The 19,495-nt window shown below is 41.8% G+C and overlaps 1 protein-coding gene across 1 annotated transcript in view; it reads left to right on the top strand.

Moving 5' to 3' along the window:
- LOC140244701 (uncharacterized) overlaps window positions 1-19,495 on the top strand; it is a 245,979-nt gene that overhangs the window by 201,593 nt on the left and 24,891 nt on the right. The window contains exons 25-28 of the mRNA XM_072324317.1: window positions 4,620-4,793; window positions 5,159-5,241; window positions 9,953-10,036; window positions 17,563-17,668. Of these exons, the coding sequence (XP_072180418.1) occupies window positions 4,620-4,793; window positions 5,159-5,241; window positions 9,953-10,036; window positions 17,563-17,668 (447 nt within the window). The remainder of the gene's footprint in view (window positions 1-4,619; window positions 4,794-5,158; window positions 5,242-9,952; window positions 10,037-17,562; window positions 17,669-19,495) is intronic.

Here is a 19,495-nt window from a genome sequence, read left to right as displayed (position 1 = left end):
CGGCGCAACGAGAAGCAAGCCGTTTGGCCATAGACGGGGAGGACCTGAAAAAGATCTCCGATTTGCTCTTGTGAATTTCAGACTTCCAATTCGAACAGGCCGCCCGAACAGCGTTACTATGTTCCAAGTTTCGCAGAACTCGGGTGATGGAACAGCTCAAACTTGGAGAAAGAGGCAGACATCATACTCGCAAAATTGCCCCTTACGGGCTCAGATCTCTTTGCGGGAAAGTTTCAACAGGTACTGGAGGACACCATCGCGGCGTCTAGCACTGCAGACAAGACCGCCTACAAACTGAGCAAACCTAACCGCTTCTTTTGACCCTCAAGGGCCCATATGCCCCCTGGGTCAGGGTTCTTCCGCGAGGGGCGATCCCCTCAAGGTTCCCCTTATTGGAGACAACCTTACAGTCAGTCTTACAGGTCATCATCCGACTCTCGCAGGCCCAAAGGCAGAGAGCGGGGTGGAAGATCGTATAGATGATCTCGGGGACAGCACCTTACCCCCCCCCCCCCCCCCCCTCCCCAGAATGCAGTCGTCTGCCCCCCAGCAGGACCATTCATCACAGTTATGACTATCCGAATCAGTGCGCAGGGCATGCCCCAGTAGGGGGCAGACTCAAAGTTTTTGCCCAGCAATGGTCTTAGATAACAACAGACAAATTGGTGCTCTCAATAATTAAGAAGGGATATGTTCCCAAACTGATTCACCCAGAATTGCTTCCGGATATAAGCAAGAAAACCAACCTGCCAACAAACCCAGAAAAAAGAAGGGCTTTGTTACAAGAGATAGAGTCCCTATTAACCAAACGAGCGATTGTTCGGGTCCACACAAGAAGGCTTCTTGTGATATCCCCAGTTTTTCTCATCCCCAAGCGGAAAGGCGGATTCCGCATGGTGTTAAATGTAAAAAGGCTATATCGATACATCACAAACTCCACTTTCAAAATGGAAAATCTCCGCAACATACTGCCTCTCATCAAAGCAAACGATTGGGCGGTCTCCATAGATTTAGTAGACGCCTATCTTCATGTTCCCATTACACAGCACTTTTTCGGTTTCGCAGTGGCAAACAAAGTGTACCAATATCGCGCTCTGCCCTTTGGTCTCAAGACTGCTCCACGCATCTTTACTCAAATTGTACAGGCACTCGCGGCCGACTTACGAGAAAGGGGCATTCAAATTTTTTTCTATCTCGACGACTGGCTGGTAATAGCAGACTCTGCAGACACACTACGCCGTCACTTAGACATTACGTTGGATCTAGTCTCCAAGCTTGGTTTTCTCGTAAACTACGAAAAGTCCCAGCTCGAACCCACCCAGAGTCCGGAGTTCTTGGGCGCCAAACTAGACCTAAAACTAAGGCTTGCCCATCCCCTTCCTCACAGAGTAGACAAGGTACACCTAGTAGGGGGGTTCCTGCTCCGCACGTGTCATGCGCAAGCCAAGCACTGGCTGCGATTTTTGGGCCTCCTTGCAAGTCTCTTGGACACAGTCCCAGATTGCAGAAGGAGAATGAGGCAAATCCAAATGGCCTTTCTCATGCAGTATCGCCCGCAAACAGACCCGATGACAAAAATTTTTCCGTCTTACGAGGACAATGTCCCATCCCAGGCGGTTCGCTGGTGGATGCCCCCAAATACCCTACAAGTGGGGAAATCCTTCACAACCCCAGCCCCCTCCCTGACCATTCTCACAGACGCGTTGATTATGGGGTGGGGTGCAGTACTAAACTCGGACCAGGTTCAAGGAACTTGGGGAGAAAAAGACAGGGGTTAGCACATAAATGTGCTGGAAATGCTGGCGATACAGAATGCTCTGTTTGCCTTCAAAGACAGAGTTCGGAGGAAAACGGTTCTGATAAAGTCAGACAACCTCACGGTAGTATCTTACATAAACAAACACGGGGGCACAAGGTCGAAACCTTTGTGCAATCTCACCCTAGACATTCTAGATTGATGCGATTCGGTGGAGATGAATCTAATATCCTCTCACATACCAGGGAAAGACAACTATGTGGCAGATTTCTTGTCGAGGGGAAGTTATCTCCCCGCAGAGTGGCAACTCAATCCTAGCATTGCCAAACAGATCTTCAACAAGTTCGGGCCTCCTTGGGTCGACCTGTTCGCATAGACATTGAACAAGCAGCTGCCAGTTTATTGCACAAAATACAACGATCCAGCAGCTCTGATGACAGACGCATTCACAATGCAGTGGAACGGTTTTCTGGGGTATGTGTTCCCCCCCCCCCCCCCCCCTTTGCATTGATACCAAGGGTATTACAGAAAGTGCTAGTGGACAAGGCAACCCTCCTTCTGATAGCCCCTTAGTTCCCCACACTGTTAGACCTTCTAACTTCTCCCCGAGTAATCCTTCCCTTCAGGGAGGATCTCCTCTGTCAACCAGGGACAACCATATATCATCCCAAGGTGCCCAATCTAAAGCTAACATTATGGACCATTTCAGGGAAATTGCGTCCCAGGCAGGCCTTTCGGGAAGGGCTGCAGAGCTATCGTCCTCCTTCCTTAGATCGTCTACACGAGCCACTTATGACTCTAGACTACAGTACTACTTCAGGTGGTGCTATGATAAGAAAGTGGATCCTTCCACAGCACCTGTAGGCAAGATTGCTGATTTCCTCATGCATCTATTTGACAAGAGCTTAGCCTTCTCAACAATCAGAGGCTACAGATCTGCTATTTCAGCCTTACATAAAGGCTTCAGAGGGGGAGAAACGGTAGGATCCTCTCCCCATTTGACTAGACTAATGAAATCCCTCTTTTTGTCTAGGCCTCCTCAGAAGAAATTGAGTCCCTCTTGGAGTTTATCGAGAGTTTTGCGTGCTCTGTCCAGGGCTCCCTTTGAACCTATGCACAGCAGTTCTCTTGCTAACCTAACCATCAAAACCATCCTCCTCGTAGCAGTCGCTAGTGGGAGAAGACGCAGTCTTCTGCACGCTCTTTCTACCAAACCTGGTCATATTCGTTGGGAGACTAACGGGGTTAGACTTATCCCTCATGCCAAATTCCTGGCTAAGAACCAAACCATGAACTCTACGCCAGGTGAGGTCTTCATCCCCTCCCTTAAGACTCTGTCCTCCATTTCCCAAGACAAAATATGGTGCCCAGTGCGGGCCCTTAAATGGTATCTTCACAAAACCGAGGAATTGCGTACTTCAGACAATCTATTCATCGGTATCAATTCTCCCCATGGCTCGGTCACCCCGGATACTATTTCTCGCTGGATAGTTCAGGCTATTAAAGCTGGGGGCAATGCGGGCTTTTGAAAGGGAGGATTTAGAAGGTCGCGGCGGAACAAAAAAAGAACGTTCATTGGCGGCGCCGCGGTTTTGCCGGAACCTGTAATCTGCCAAGGCGCCTTACATGTATTACCTAATGGAGATTCTCTGGGAAATTTCCTGCCCAAAGGTCAAAGCTCAAGTGAAAGTACTATATTTTACTTTTTCCTCCATATCTTGAAAGTGACTCAAGGTATCATGAAACATATTTATGCATGTTCTACCTGACAGTGATTCTCTTGGGAATTTTAGGGTCAAAGGTCAAGGGTCAAAGGCTAGGCTAAAATGCAAAATTTTTTCTGTTTAATACTGAAATTACACTTTTTCTTCAAACCTTGAAAATTACTCAATGCATAAACTTGTAAAATGATCAAAAGTCACGTAAAAATCCTCAAGTCCCCAAATATGTGTATCGTATTCTTAGGGTGGTATTCTGAAAATCTTCTTAAGTTTCTTCCTAAGTTTCTTCCTAAGTCAGAAACTTAGGAAGTGCCTAGGAAAGACAGAATTGGTATTCTGAAATTTCTTCCTATTCTATAGGAACTTCTTAATGCAAATTAGGCCATCCTTATCCCCACCCCCTTCCTTTCTTAAGCCAATAAGAAATGCTGTATCATAAGGAACCAACCAATGACAATCGCATATTACTATGACATAGGGTTAAATACACATGTGTGCTGCATGTCCCTGTTCTCATGCCCATTTCGCGCATTAAGGTAGATGTTGCGTGCAGTGAATGACAAGTGCCTATCACAATGATTTGCAGCTTGCTATATCTTAACAACGTACTTAGGACAGGGGTGGAGCTTTTCTAAATATCTTCCTAAAATTCTTTCCTAGGTGCATTCTAGAATACCATCTTTTTCCTAAGTCAGAAATTTGCACATTTCATCTTTTTTTGCATATCTTCCTAAGTTTAGGAAAAAACTTATTAGGAAGATACAATGTACTTAGGAAGGAACTTAGGAAGATTTTCAGAATACCACTTAGGAAAAAATCCTGACTTAGGAAGAAATTTCTTTGTAGGAAGGATTTCAGAATACCACCCTTAAGACAATATAGCAAACCTACAGTAGTAGTTCAAGGAAAGTGAACATTCAACACATTTGTTACAAACCTGTCATTTCAATATTGTGCCAGTTATGTGAAACTGTCATCACACATTGTCAAGACATTGTACTATAGACCTATTAGGTGAACTATGCATTATGGCGAAGGCATACCAGTCGCCATAGCAACATTTCTAGTTTCTTTTCTTTCTTTCTTTTTTTTTTTTGAGCAGTGAATGGTTATCAAAATGTTGTTCTTTTGACACCAACAAGGCACATCTCCCTAGAAGTAGACAGAGGCATGAGCTGGAAAGCTGCACTGCAGCGAGCAGAGAACTTCCGTGGAAAGCATGATGGTTTCTATCGCTCCAAACGGCCCCAATTTGGAAGACACATGTACATCCTGGCCACGCAGAAACAAAACTCTTCTCTCTACAAGGTTGCAAGGTGTGAAGCTTGTGCAAGCAAGATGTGTTTATGAATCTTCTTTAACATTTTGTAGGAAGCTATCCAAATGATATGGAGTTTTTGCCTTTACAGACATTATAAGATATTGTCAAAGGTATTCATAGTGTTTGTGGACAGTATTTCACCCTCACATCTTAGTTCTGGATTATGCAGTTGTTTTAGTCATGATTTCCATTGTCAGTATGTACTTTATGAATTTTGGGGTACATTTTTTTATCCTTATATGTAACAACAGTGTCTAGGCTGAATATGTAGTAATTAGCAAATTGTTTGAATAATGACATATGTATTCAAAAACTTCATTTCTGTCAGTTTCTCATTTAGTATTGTGTTTAATACTTCAGACCTAATACAGGTATATCTGGATTTGATGAGGACATCTCAGATCTTCTTATGCGGTACACTCCTGTTGAGCCTGAGGAGGCAGGTGAGATACAATGTAGCTGTCACTATTCTAATATACACGTATATCCACACTCAACAACTACAAGTGGAAAAGCAGAATTTAAACTGTAGGAGTATCTCACTATAATCAGTCAATGCATGTTGTTTTTATCAAATCAGATTGATTTTTTTGATGTTGGATGTAAGTATTTTTTTAATTGGTTCCTCATATTCTTTACAAGTGCAAATTCAGAGTTTTTTTTGCCGGCTGAAAAAATGGGATATGATTTCTCATGGAGGAGTTTTGATTTCAGGTGAGCTATTTGCGATTCATCATGTGCCATACATGTACAGTGGCTGTATATAGACACTGAACTTGGCAGGTAGCATCCCTAGGGTGATAAGATCTCAATTTGCTCAAATGGGCACCATGCCCTAGTTGGGGGAGCAGGGAGCCCAAATTTAGGAATCTTTAAAAATCTCCTTCAGAAGAACTGGGAGTGGTAGAGCTATTGGGCCATTCTCAGATTAAGTGTTCAATTCCATGTGAGTAAAACCGAAAAATCAACCACAAAGTAATACATTCAAAGATGTGTTTTCGGAAACTTCAAAACCGGTGAAATACGAAGCAAAAAGTGGAACATTCTAAATGATGGCCATTCATTGAGTAAAAATGAATTGAAATAGAGCATCATATATGATTTTTGATCACCAATCAGATACGTTACCGCAAATTTACATGTTGTAATGGACTCCTAACTCTGAATTAAATTCATTGTTTTGATCCAATTTCTGTTTAGGAAAAGACATCTGTCCCCCCTAAAGATATTGGGGGTTTTCAAGAGGTAAAGATGTTGTCATCCCTTGATAATTGGTAGAAATTATTTCTGTGTGGTAGGTTGAAATATGCTTTTTGCTGAAATGAAATATAACCTTAAGATTCACTTTGTATTTTTAGCAAATTTCGCTTACAAATAAAGTTTCGAATCCCACAAATCATGCAAAGGGAACGATCCAATTTGGAATTTCACAGGGAACAAATATGAATTGCTTTCCTAGGGAAATAACTATTGAAAAACATCGAATCACCTTTGGTAACGTATCTGGTAAAATATAAGTAATAATTTTAGTTGTGTATGAATTAATAAATATCACCTGTTTAATTATTTACCTCATGAATTGATGTAAAAATGAATGATGTAAGCCCAAATTAACCATTTTAAACATTGCACGTAATATTTAAACTATGAAATGTAGTGGAAAAGAGCCCTAAATGTGAAAGCTGAGTTCTTCATTCACAGAATATTCTCATCTTACGTCTGAATGTATTTATCCATCTGACTATAAATATTCATTAAGTTTTGATGGATAATGCAAACAAGGTTTAAAAAATATATTTTTGCAGGCATTTAGAAGGAAGTAGGTACAGTCTCTATGAACTCGATATGCTAAACAGTTGTTTGACCTATGGTAACGTATTTGGCTCATCCCTTTTAATGAAAATGAATAAATAATTGTTCGACTCATCAATGAATCTTGAGTAGTTCTTCATATGTTGAAAAACACTAGAATAAATATGCAACAGAACACTGAAACTTTTCTCGGAAGCGTTTCATAAACTACTTTTTACTCTTTCAAAGTTTGGTAACGTATCTGGCGTACCGTAAATGAATCTGTCGGTGAAGTTACATAGCAATTTCTACTGAATATTCTTCATTTGAACATAACTTTAATTTTTATGGAAGCGTCATTCTATGCAGAATTGTTTTATGAACACTCTGTTTTACATAACATTATTTGTCACCGTGGGTGCCCTGAATTATACGTAACGTATCTGCTAAATCTGAAAAGCAAAAAACTGATATGCTGAATCTTATCTTCGTCTTGTAAAATAAACGTTCAAAGTTGTTGCATAGAATATGAAAGTGACTGGGTTTTATAGAATAGAACTTTGGAGTTTATGAGCACACAATGATTTGTTTGTAAAAACATTTACAATTTCTTTTCAGCATTTTGATTATGTGGTAACGTATCTGTCGGAAAACTTGGCATTAAGTTGTGAGACACTGACGCAGAAAGAAAAATCATGTGGAAGTGTTGATCTTTTTCACCTCTCTGTCCTTTTGGTGTAAGAATATAATCCTGAGGTCCAACAAAACGAAGCATGTAACGTGTAGGGATGAATTTTGACCAGATTTGATCCCCAGAAAGCACAAGACCAATGAGCAAAATTCGGTCACGTATCTGGGGTAACGTATCTGTGGTAAGGTATATGGTCGATCATATTATTATGAGAGCGATATCTACCAAATATTTCTCACTTGTACTAAACTTTAATGTTGAATCGATGCATCATTCCGAGGAGTAATGTATAATATACAATTTGTCTGACATTGCAATATCTGTCGCAGTGGGTGGCGTGAAAAGTATGTCACGTATCTGTCCAAATAAAAGTGTAGAAAACCGATATTTCAAACATTGTACCGTATTCCCAAAAAAGAGCTGTTGCACAAAAAATCTAAGTACTTGCAATGTATGAAGTATATCCTCAGGGTTTCATATACACAGGGTCATTGCATAGTCTTGTTATTTTCGCAATGCTGTAACACTGAAGAAACTGGTAACGTATCTGGCGGTGAACTTGGCGACAGGTTTCAAAAGGCTATAAAAAAAAAGAAGTCAATAAAAATTTTGGAACTTTTTGAGTATTGTGATTAGCACATATGATATGCTCATCGTCCATGAAAATGATATTTGGAAAGTGTGTTTGTGGACGGAGAGGAGCAATAAAACATAATTCTGAAATAGCCGGCGACATTGCGTTTTGGGGGTCTTAATGAAGTTTAACAGCAAAATTTTATACAAAAAGGCAGACAACTGCATTTGATCGTGTTTATTTTTAACAAATAAAGTCCTCGTGATATATTATAAACATTTAAATAGTATCTAATAGGTTTCAGGGAACCGCAAACTGTCATGGAATGTCGGCGACACCAAAATTCCGTATTTGAACGCTTTTACTGAGAATGGGCCTATTAAAGTTAGTGCTTTGAGGGCAAACTGAAACAAATTTTCACATTTTCTTCTTGAAAATATGCAATCAATTATGCCACCAAACTTGACAGGCATTATCATTATGGTAATAAAATATAGAAATATTTGAACAAATAGGTGCCATGTCCCCTCCACCCCCATGCATTGTCACATTTTTCACCAATTTGGCAGGTATTATAGCCAGTATGATAGATATACAAATGGACACCATGCCCTCTGGAGGCCCCTGAAGCAGCCCAAATTAACGAATTGTTTAAAATCTTCTGTAGAACCAGAAGCGATAGAGTGAAGTTTGTGCTGTGAATAAGTACATTTAATGACTGTGTAGTTTCAAGTTTGTTCATGGTAGAGCCAGGGGTGCCCCTTTGCAGCGCTGTGGGCTTGAAGTCATATTGATGAGGTCAAAATTTCACCCAAAAAAATTATTTGGACCAAAATTTTCCTTATGAAATTATAAACAAATCTTATATCATGTTTAAATTATTGGGATAAAATACCATTCTAAGATCAAATATTGAATGAAAATTACAACAACAGAAATATCATTTGGATGAATAATGAATGCATTCGTTCATCCTTTTGATGTCGTGTAGCTAGGCTTAACCTCTTCACTCCGATAAATGCTGAAAATAATCTTGTGGTACAATTATTTTTTTAGACAAAATCACTCCAAAATTGAACTAAATTAAGATATTTTGATATTATATATAAGCCATGAAACATTTTTTTATTACAATTTTCTTTTTAAAGGGTTTGATACAAACAGTTGAATTTCATGAGAATTTACCGATCAGGACTAATCCAAAAATAAGTCACATGTCGGCGGCAAGTCGGAGTACAAAGGTGCCACGCACAGCACACTAACAAGGCGCTGTGGACATCACAAGAATATTTGCCTTCTTCAATTTATTAGTTCAGAAAATGATGCTGTCCTAGCTGCGCCAGTCGAAGGAAACTGTCTTAATAGTCGTAAATGAGTTAAGGCATGTGTTACCGCAAAGGTGATAGCATATATCTTTTTACAAATGGGCTTCAGTCCCCACCCCCCTACCCCCAGGGAGGCAGATCCCCCAAATTAAGAAGTCTTTACCAATCTTGTTCTCTAGAGCCAGCAGTGATAAACTAAGTTATTACTCTTAGTAAGTGGATTTGTTACTGCAAGGTCAAGTTTGTTCATGGCAGATCCGGGATAGGCCCTTTGGGGGACCGAATTTTGGTCCAATTTTCACATTTTCAATTTATTCTTGAAAGCACATGGTCCAATTTTAACCAAACTTAGTTATTATAGCTAGGGTGATAGAAAATATGTTTGTACAAATGGGCACCATTCCTCCACCTTGGGGCCACAAGGGGGAGGGGGCAAACTCCCAAATAAAGGAATTTTTTGCAATTTCCCAAAATGTTCATCCCATAGAAGAGTTGGTCTAATCTGATGTAACCAAGTTTGTCCAATTACCGAATGTTATTTAACAAATGGGTGTAAAATTTTATGAAATGACAGTACAGTCAAACCTGTCTATAGCGCGGCTACCCAGTGGAGACAAAAAGTGGCTGTTATAGACAGGTGGCCACTATAGACAGGGTCTTTAATATGGCTTTTCACTCGGGGGGGGGGGGGGGGGGACTGTTTTTAGTGGCTGTATGCGGCAGATGGCCGCTAAGGCAGGTTCCGTAACTGTACTTTTTATCTTGTTTTGCAGCGGCTTCTTGGAAAGAATATTACGATAAGTCCAAAGACTACTGCATCCATGGCCCAAGGTGTAAGCAGTCTCCCAGATGTAAAGGTAAACTGCAATGTTGTATGTCTTCATTCTCCATGTAAATACATGGTGAGTTCATTACAGTTTATAACGTTATAGTATATCAATCATCCCTTTGCAGGGGTCGCACTTAACTTTTTTTTGAACTAGCCAGGCGGACTACTTAGAATCAATTTTGACACTGAAGCAATATTTTGGCTAGCCAGACGGACTAGTAACTTCAGAATTTTACAATTTTTAGCTAGTCCGACGTGATTTCGGGTGGCCAATGCCCAGCGGACCATCGCCAATTTCAAACCCTGCTTTGTTTGCCTCCGCCATGAATTGTCATAGGAGTCAATTTGTTTTCATGTTGTCCGTCCATCCGTAATCATTTTGCGTACAGCGTAACTTAAGAACCATTAGAGGTATCCAAATGAACTTTGGCATAGGCATGTGTGAGTGGACAAAGCTATGTCCACCAACTTTTGGGTACACACACTCAAGGTCAAAGTTCAAGGTCAAACTCTTAAAATTTCATTATTTTCCCCTTATCCCTGCAATGCCTGAATATATTTTTTGTGAAACTTTACATGTATTACCAGGTAAGAATTCTATGGGGAAAATTTTAGACTATGGGGTCAAAGGTAAAGTGATCATTTTGAAATGTCACTGTTTTTTGCATATATTTTCAAAATAGCTGAAAGTATTGTCATGAAAATTGGATATTACAATTAGTCATTTATTTGAAGAAAGATGTTGACCATGGGTTCAAAGGCATCGGTCAAAGATCAAGTGAAAATGCTCAAGTTCCTAAATACTTGCTCTTAGCAAAGCAAATTAGCCATCTAAATGGAATTTGGTTCAAGGAATGTATAGATACTTTACACATACATGAATGGGGTTGTGCCATCAAACTTTCAAACATCTTATTTCAGTTTTTTACCAATTATGTGAAACTGTCGTCTCACAGTGTCAAGATGTACTACAGACCTACTGTGAGAATAATGCAATGTGGCAGAGGCATACCATTCATTTTAGCACAAATTGCATTTACATGTATTATGCATACAGTAAAACGAGGAATGTTTGTGTGCATTTTAATTTCACGAATTTCACGAGAGCCGAGTTTCAAGAAATTAAAATGCATGTTAAAAATCTTGCCTAAACTATATGCACTGAATGTTAGAGGCAACTCACAAAAATTTCATGCTGCGAATAAGGCCGTCAGCTCCCATTCGCAAAAATTTCATGCCGCGAAAATATCGTGTTTTACAGTAATTGGCAGAGTAATTACTGTATTATAATTACAGTTTGGGTTAGTCAAGTGGATGGGAGCGCCCCCAGGAGGGCCAAGCTTGGTGCATCGGACAGGATGTGGTCCACAAGTCTGCTCTGGAGCACCACACATGCAAGCTGCTGATGGACAAAGGCCCCATTGGTGCATATTGGCGCTAAAACGTCAAACTCCAAATGCGCAGGCGGTTTAGAGTTACCCACTCTCTGCAGTGGAGATCAACTCCTGGTGGACGGTGTGTTTGTACCAGGATGGATTGGGAACTGTGCAGGCTTTGCCATCTCTTGCCAGTCATGTTTCCATTGCTCCATTAGATTGAAGTTAGAGTTTGGGAGTGATGCTGCTTGGTGACTGAAAGGCCAACAAGAGCCTAGGCATTGGCAGCCAAAGTTTTGAGCTGTTGCTATGCGGGCATGCAGAAGGTGAGATGTGTCCTGTAGTGACATCTTAACCACTTCAGACATGTGATGTTCCCTACAAAGTGCTAGTAGAGCAATTTCGGACAGAACAGGCAGATACTACACTTTGTAGGTATCCATTGATTATTCTCATAGTTTTGTTAAAGGCCATGCCACACCTTTCTGGACTAGCTGCGTGGGCTTGTTGCGTGTAGGGATTTTCCAGCACACAGGTAATTTCTATGGGCGGACAAGGATTTTTATGAGTTTTGTGTGCATCTAACCTGCTGGACACGTGCTAATTACATTCTACTTGCGTGTATTCCGTGTGACCTGCATGTCAGGCGTCACAACCACGTGTTACCTGCATGGGAGTTGTCTGCGAGGTGCGAGCTTGGGTAATACTGGTCGAGTGGATGGAGAAACCATCATTTTTCAACTAGTTTTCTTGGAATAAAGATGCCCTGTCAACGTAAAGGGAACAAGGGTGGAGACGGTCCATTGGAGGGCCAGCCACAGAGCCCTAAAGATTTGCAGAAAATGGTCACTGAAATTCATTGGACTAATGAAGTTCGGATCGGGAAAGACCAGGAGGTCCTCGGCGCCACAGAGGTCACAGAGGCAAATGAAGTGGAAATCCCAGTCGAATATGAGTCTGACAGGTCCTGCAGAGGACTATTTACAGGTATATGGCAGAGGTCCTCACAGAATGTCTTTAGGGAGCTTTAGATTTTCGCGACGGAGACGTTCATAGGAAAAAAAAATGTTCTGAGCATGCGCAATAACGTGCATCAAGTCAATCTATTTACAGCTTGCTGCATCTGAGTTTTTCACTCTTCATGGAGTCAAGCTTCCAGTTGTGGACAATGCTAAGTACCTTGGAGTACATATCAACTCAAAGCTAAGCTGGAAGACACATATAGACAACACATGTAAAAAGGCCAACAGCACACGAGGATTCCTCCAGAGAAACCTACATGGCTGCCCCAAGAAAATCAACGAACAAGCCTATGTGACATATGTCCGCCCTATCCTTGAATATGCATCAACAGCCTGGGATCCTCACTGCCAAGACCAAATCAGGAAACTTGAAATGGTTCAAAGACGTGCCGCTAGGTTTACTCTGGGAGACTTTCACCCTCGACACAGTGTCAGTGAAATGCTACACTCCTTGAAATGGCAATCTCTTGCAGAAAGAAGGGCCCAGCTGAAAGTCATCATGCTGTTCCGCATCTTACATCAACTGATTGCTATTCCATCTGAACCACCTTACATCTACCCGGTAACACGATCATCTGGATGAAGACCTACTCAATATCGACAACAACTCTGCAGGACCTCTGGCTTTCAAAACTCCTTCTTCCCAAGTGTCATACTCTTCTGGAACCAGCTCCCCGCCAGTGTGACAGCTGCTTCTTCCCTCGAACAGTTTAGGAGGCAGCTGGTCGAGGTGACACTGCGTCAAATCTAGTTGGAAGAGGAGCTAATTTTATTCGCACAAAGAACACTTTTTACTTTTTATAGTGTATATTACATCAATTGCAACAACAAAAAAGCATCAAACAATGCAGCGTGGCACACTAGTTTTCAGCACTGCACAAAGTACGAAAATACTCTTTCCAGAGGTCAGTACTTCACCCGGAAGAAGAAGAAGAAGAAGAGTTCTGGGCTATTTTTTTTTTTTTATGGGGGCACCATTTTATTTTTTATAAGTTGTGACCAACATAATCTAAAGCTACTTTTCATCACGTCCAATGCAAGCGTCGTTTCAAACATCCGCACCGCAAATCTAAGGCTCCCTATTACCTTGGCCGCAGCCAACCCTCAACTAACTAGCAGAAAAGCAGTAACTAACTCTCAGCATGCACGCAATTTGATTGTATAGCTCACTCCATGCCCGCAGAACTGACCAGCTACACAGATGTTGGCAGTATCAACACCATTCCTTGCCAGTGAAACACCTGTATTCTGCTAATAGAAAGCCGGCAGATGACATGCGTTTCAGGCGCATAACTACAGATCCACGGGCAACCTACGTACTTCAAGCAGGTTAACTACCTGTGACTTGGGGCCGCTACGGGCCTCCTACTGGTGTTCTGCATGGACCTCTGTAGGCAGTTCCCAGTGACCCACCAGAAACAAGTTTTGAGCATGCTCAAAATTTGGCTGCGGATCAATCGGACTTCCGTGTGCACCTCCAGGCAACTACATTGTACGGGCAAGATACATGCTAGGTACTGTCAGGTGCAGGCCATCTGCGGGGACTTCCGGGTAGCAAAAATTGTTCCCCACAAGTCACACGCAGTGCTTGCCAGGAAAGGTGTGACAGGGCCTTGAGGGTAGCATCCAGTTTCTAACATGGCTACTCCTCCTCCATGCTGGATCAGCATATTCTGTGACACTATGAATGAGTGCGAGGTTGACTGTTCAGAGGGTTCTGGTATGAGCTCCCCAGGAAGAACCAGCAAGATGGCACAGCAGAAGTTTGTTCCTTGATGTCACTTTGCCACACAGTGCTATCAGTGTGTTGTTTGAAGGTAAAGTTGTTTTTCCAGTTTCACCCTAAGATAAGTTAGGGTAGTGATACAACTCAGCACTGAGCGGTCAAGCTATATTATAATTTGTGACCCGCGACAACGGTTTCAGGCAAAAGTCGCAAGAGCAAATTCCCTCCTAGGCGGGGTACAAAGAGGTACCAAAGACCATTATTTTTGTCGATTTAGGTTTTTTGCAGAAATTGAATCTTCGATATGTTTTCTACATCTGCAGTAAATTTCATAGCATAAGTTTAAGTTTTTCCTATCGAAAATGGAATTTTAAGCACCCTATGTTGGATTGCACTCGTCAGTTTCGAGCTTCTGTTGAACGCCGTGCCAATATCCCCAGTGTTGCTGCGGCGATTGGCTGGTCCGTCGCAGACATTTACATAGTTCGGCTTTCGGAGACACCAGTTGCAGCGTTTCGGGAATGCTTTGTCCATGCATGCATGATTACATGCTCCATCGTTCTTGCTATAATAGATCCGCTCGCTCTGTAGGGCATGCTCTGCATTTGGCTTTCTATCTGAGCTATTCTACCGCAGTGTTCGACAATGGAAGTGAAACAAAAAGTGAACAGCAGCGCTAACTTCCAATGTGAAAACAGATGCATGTGGAACATGGTTTGATCACATCAGAGTCGCAAATCACTACACAAATCGTGCATCATGTTATTGGAAACTCGGAAACTAATATTCTCAAATTTGTCTACTCATAGTAAAAATTATGACAGCTGGCTGACTGAAGGGAAGGTAGATGAGAGGAAAGGAGAGGTCACATATGACCAATTATATTCAAATACTACATGTCAAGATTGAACCAAACTAACGAGTCGTGTTTGTTTGTTTATCTTAATATAATAAACACCACCGAACAAAGCATGTATGCACGGCTTGTAAAAACAAAACAAACAGGAAGCACGACCCTTGCCAGCTCTAGCAGTTTTCTGCCTTCAAAAGGGTCGCCAATGATGAAGACAAATCAACTACAATGATTTGTAAATGTGTGGATTTGCCACCCGCTCCTGTTACATGCACACGGTCGTGGTGTGCGGATGCCATTGCGTAATGCGTGCACCATACACACGTACACCATCAAGCTTGCAATTATCGTATCCGCCATCTTGAAAGACGCACTGGTATAAAACAAACGCAAGTGAAATGCATTGTTTTTCGGCTCTATACGCTGAGCTCCGAGGAAGGTGCCCGGGAAATTTGACTCTCTCAGTAAGCCAATTAGAAGGCGATGTGGTTGCTAGAGGCTGAGCGTAACATCGTTTTGCACCATCATACACCATCATACAAACCCGAGTGAAATGCATTGTTTTTCGGCTCTATACGCTGAGCTCCGAGGAAGGTGCCCGGGAAATTTGACTCTCTCAGTAAGCCAATTAGAAGGCGATGTGGTTGCTAGAGGCTGAGCGTAACATCGTTTTGCACCATCATACAGATGGGTGATTCTCACCTCACATCACCGCTCGAACATTGTCTTTGAGAAAGAGGTGAATCTTCAAAGCCCGTTTTCTTACAATTTCATCAGGCTGACAACTTAAAAAGTGCATTTTATTTCGCTTTTTATGCCCACTTATGGTGCCGAAGAATACAAGTGTTTTATACCAATGCAAAGCTATAGGAAATGGGCAATGTGATTCAGTGAAAAAATGAATTTCCCAAATTCCCGACTTTTGCCTGAAACTGTTGTCGCCGGTCACATTTGCCGATGAGCCTCTTTGTGTTCAGGGTGAAAGGCATTGTAGTGGTTTTTGTTGTACTCAGCTCTAGACCCCGTTTACAGTGCGAGGCTCGGCCGCGGCTCGGCCGCGGCCGTGCCAAGCCCCGCTTCAGTGTAAACGCGCAAGAGGCCAAATGCGAGGCCAAAATTGGCCTCGCATTTGGCCTCGCTCTGGAGGTGGTCTCGGCCGCGGCCGAGCTGCGGCCGAGCCCGGCCTTTTCTTGGTGTAAACGCAAACTGGGCCAAATGCGCGGCCAATTGCGCGGCCAATTTTAGTCTGGCTTCCAAACCCTCTGCATGTTTCTTTCGCTATTCAGGATATTAACCTCCTCAATGTCGAAAACTAGTATAGTTTAAGGTGGTTTTGTCCTGCAAAGGATTCTTTCCTTCGGCAAAGGCCTTTGCCCGAACGGCGACTTCGTCGTCACGGAATTCATTTGGCAAAGGGTCTGAAAACCAGACAGTACCAAATTGCATTTGTTTACAAGCAGAGTGCCACTACGACAAAATATTGAAATTTTTGAATCAAAAGCGCGGCCGAGCCCAGCAGTGTAAACGGACAAAATTGCGAGGCTCGGCCGCGCAATTGAGGCCGGTCTCGGCCGCGGCCGAGCCGCGGCCGAGCCCGGCCTCGCACTGTAAATGGGGTCTTAGTCTCCATGTATGCAGCAAGAACATTGTGTCTGATGCCTGACAGTACCTTTCCTCTGCCATCAACCAACTTCTGTTGGAATGCAGGAATGCAAGGTCGTCTGCATATGCGCACTTGGATGAGGAGGTACAAGGGCTTGTAGATGGGACATCATTGACATAATGTTGAATAGTGTTTTGCCATGACAAACTTTGAGGGACCCCATTTTTCAGTCGGCCGACCTGTTTGTTGCTTCGAGGAGGAAACTGCAGTTGGAGATGATATGCAAGGTGTGATAAATAGATGTGTTGAGAACAGGTAGAATGATACCATTTTCATGTACTGAAAAAAGTGGATATTTTTGTGTGAGTAATTATTTGCGCTCTGTTGGGTAAGATGAATTTCATATGTTTTTTAATCTGTGGAAAGCAGGACATTGATAACTGGTACATAAATCAAGCAAAAATAATCATGTGCTTTTATTTTCAGCTAGTTTAAGGTCACTCAGAATGCACGAAAATTTTCATTTTTACATTTTTTCTTTTTAAATGCGTACACAGAAGAACCCATCCTGGTCTTAAAGAGACTGTACAGTACTGGTTGAGGTGAGGATTCAGCTTGTAACGTTTTGCAAGATATTGACAAACCACTTTATGAAATGTTAAATAGCATACAATTATTCTGAGTGGAATCTAAAGTGTATTTGATGAAAATTGGTTTTGAAATGACTGAGATATCTAAAAACGAGGTAAGACAAGGAGATCGCTTTTATTGGATATCTCAGCCATTTCAAGGCCCATTTTCATCAAATAAACAATGAATCCTTCTTGAAATTACATGTTCTTTCATATTTCATAAGAGGTTTCTCATTATCTCACCAAAAAATTTTATAAACCGGAATCCTCTCCTCAACCAGTACTGTACAGTCCCTTTAATGCATGTAAATGTGATCTGTGTGTGTGCATTTTAATCCTCAGTTGGCAGTCGTCTCTACCAGATGGACCTGATCTGTGGGGGAACCCTGACACTCATGACCTCCCTAGAGACAACTCTTCAGTATCATGCTGCAAGGATGCAGCTGAGGTGAGACTCAAACTACCTCTGAATCCTCCATGGGTAATGTGCCCAATCCCATGAGACTTCATGCACCTTTTAAATTTTTACATCAAGTTCTTGCCACTTATGTGTGGGACAACACTTCATGACCACATATTGCCCCAAACTCTTTCACATTTCAAAGGGAAGTTGTAACTTCCTAAATACCTATACTGTAGGACTGTTAAAATGAACACCACATGTCATGCAGTGCTCTCAGTGCTCACTTGATATAACAGAAACCACTTTGGCAAGAACACCGCTTAAGTGCAAGAATTCAATGTGACAGTTGTTAATGTTATTTTCACCCCTTAATCAGAATCATAACCCACTTTATCATGGCATATTTGGGCTGAAATGCTTCCACAAATGTGCAAGAATTACAACTAAGTACCAGTACAGAGAAATGATATCCGTCTCATGAGAGATTCTTATCCTACAATATACCTGTGCCTTTATATTGCATCATATGTGACCCTGCACCACAAAACAAAAAGTCGCCAGACATGAATTTCTAGTTAAGACCATATTCTGAAAGAGCAGACTTTAAGCTTTAAAATGGTGTATAACTCAAATCAAATGGACTCTCCTAATCTATCTAAATATTGGAAAGAAAGCACAAAGTCAGGAAAAGTGTGAACTGAGAAAAGAGGCCCTGAAGTACAGTGTCTATTCAAGCACTTTAATAATCTTTACCAAGCCGTGCTGGCTGTGCGATGAATGGGACAAAAAGCAGGAAGTAAACCACCGGAGTAACAACAATGAAGGGATTATCAGATTAAAGTCAAATTTAGCATGCCTCATTAACACATTCTGTCCGTAATTAATGCCAACTTTCAAAGCAGTAGCATTATCCTTTCAAAAGTTATTAGCAAGAGTTGAAAGTGACGAATGTGTACAAGGTTTTTCAGAAATGAAAAGGGGACTCTAAAGACACACTTAATCACACTATTCTACCATAAATGTTCGAGATAAACTGCTAAAAAAAACACACTTTTCTGCCCCTTTAATGATCCCAAATTTTTAGCATAATGTAAAAGAAGACTTGCTCTTTCAGAAAATGTGAAAAAGTCAAGATCGGCTTGGTTGACCCATTTTACTTATTTTCAGTGTGTGCGATTTTTTGTTTGTTTTGTGATGCACGGTCACATATATCCTTTAATATGGCCCTCTGTCTCACAAAATAGAGAAAGAGAAAGCAAAGGAGCCCTGCTGGCACATCCCACATCACCCCAGACCTCACTCACTGCTGCCCTATAAAAGCCAGTCCCCGGCAAATGGTCTTGCATCCTCTTTTTCCTTCTGCCACTGTCTCTCCATATGTGTTCTGTAGAGCTCTTAGTGCTTTCACCTTTTCCAAGCCCTATCGCTGTTTTCGTAGAGATTGTTCCTTTTGTATAATCTTCCAGGGTCCAGTGATAGTCCCAGGACTAGTTTTAGAGTACCCTGGGTCTCCCAAATTGTAAATTTAATAAACAGTTCAACTGGCAACTGGTGTCTATGCCACGACAACTTTATAGTCCTATGTATCCATTTCTATGTATGCAATTTTCAGGGACCTTTCAATCTGCCACTGAGTAGCCACAAGTTTCTGATGCCATCATAAGTTTTTTTCAACACTTTTAGTAGGTCTTTGATCTTGTGCTTTGGCTTTCTTATCTTGAGTAACCCCAAAACTAAGCCCTCGGACTCTCCTGCTTCATTCTAGGCTGGGTCTGGCTAGGCAATTTAAGTATAAGTGTACCTATAGCATGACCTATAGTGGATATGCATTATTATGTGGGTTGCTGTTGTAACTGCCATTTAGAAGCCAGG

The sequence above is a fragment of the Diadema setosum genome, chromosome 21 (assembly GCF_964275005.1).
Source record: "Diadema setosum chromosome 21, eeDiaSeto1, whole genome shotgun sequence".
NCBI classification, from domain to species: Eukaryota; Metazoa; Echinodermata; class Echinoidea; order Diadematoida; family Diadematidae; genus Diadema; species Diadema setosum.
Note: the sequence above shows the minus strand (reverse complement) of the source record. Positions and strands in the feature narration are given on the sequence as shown.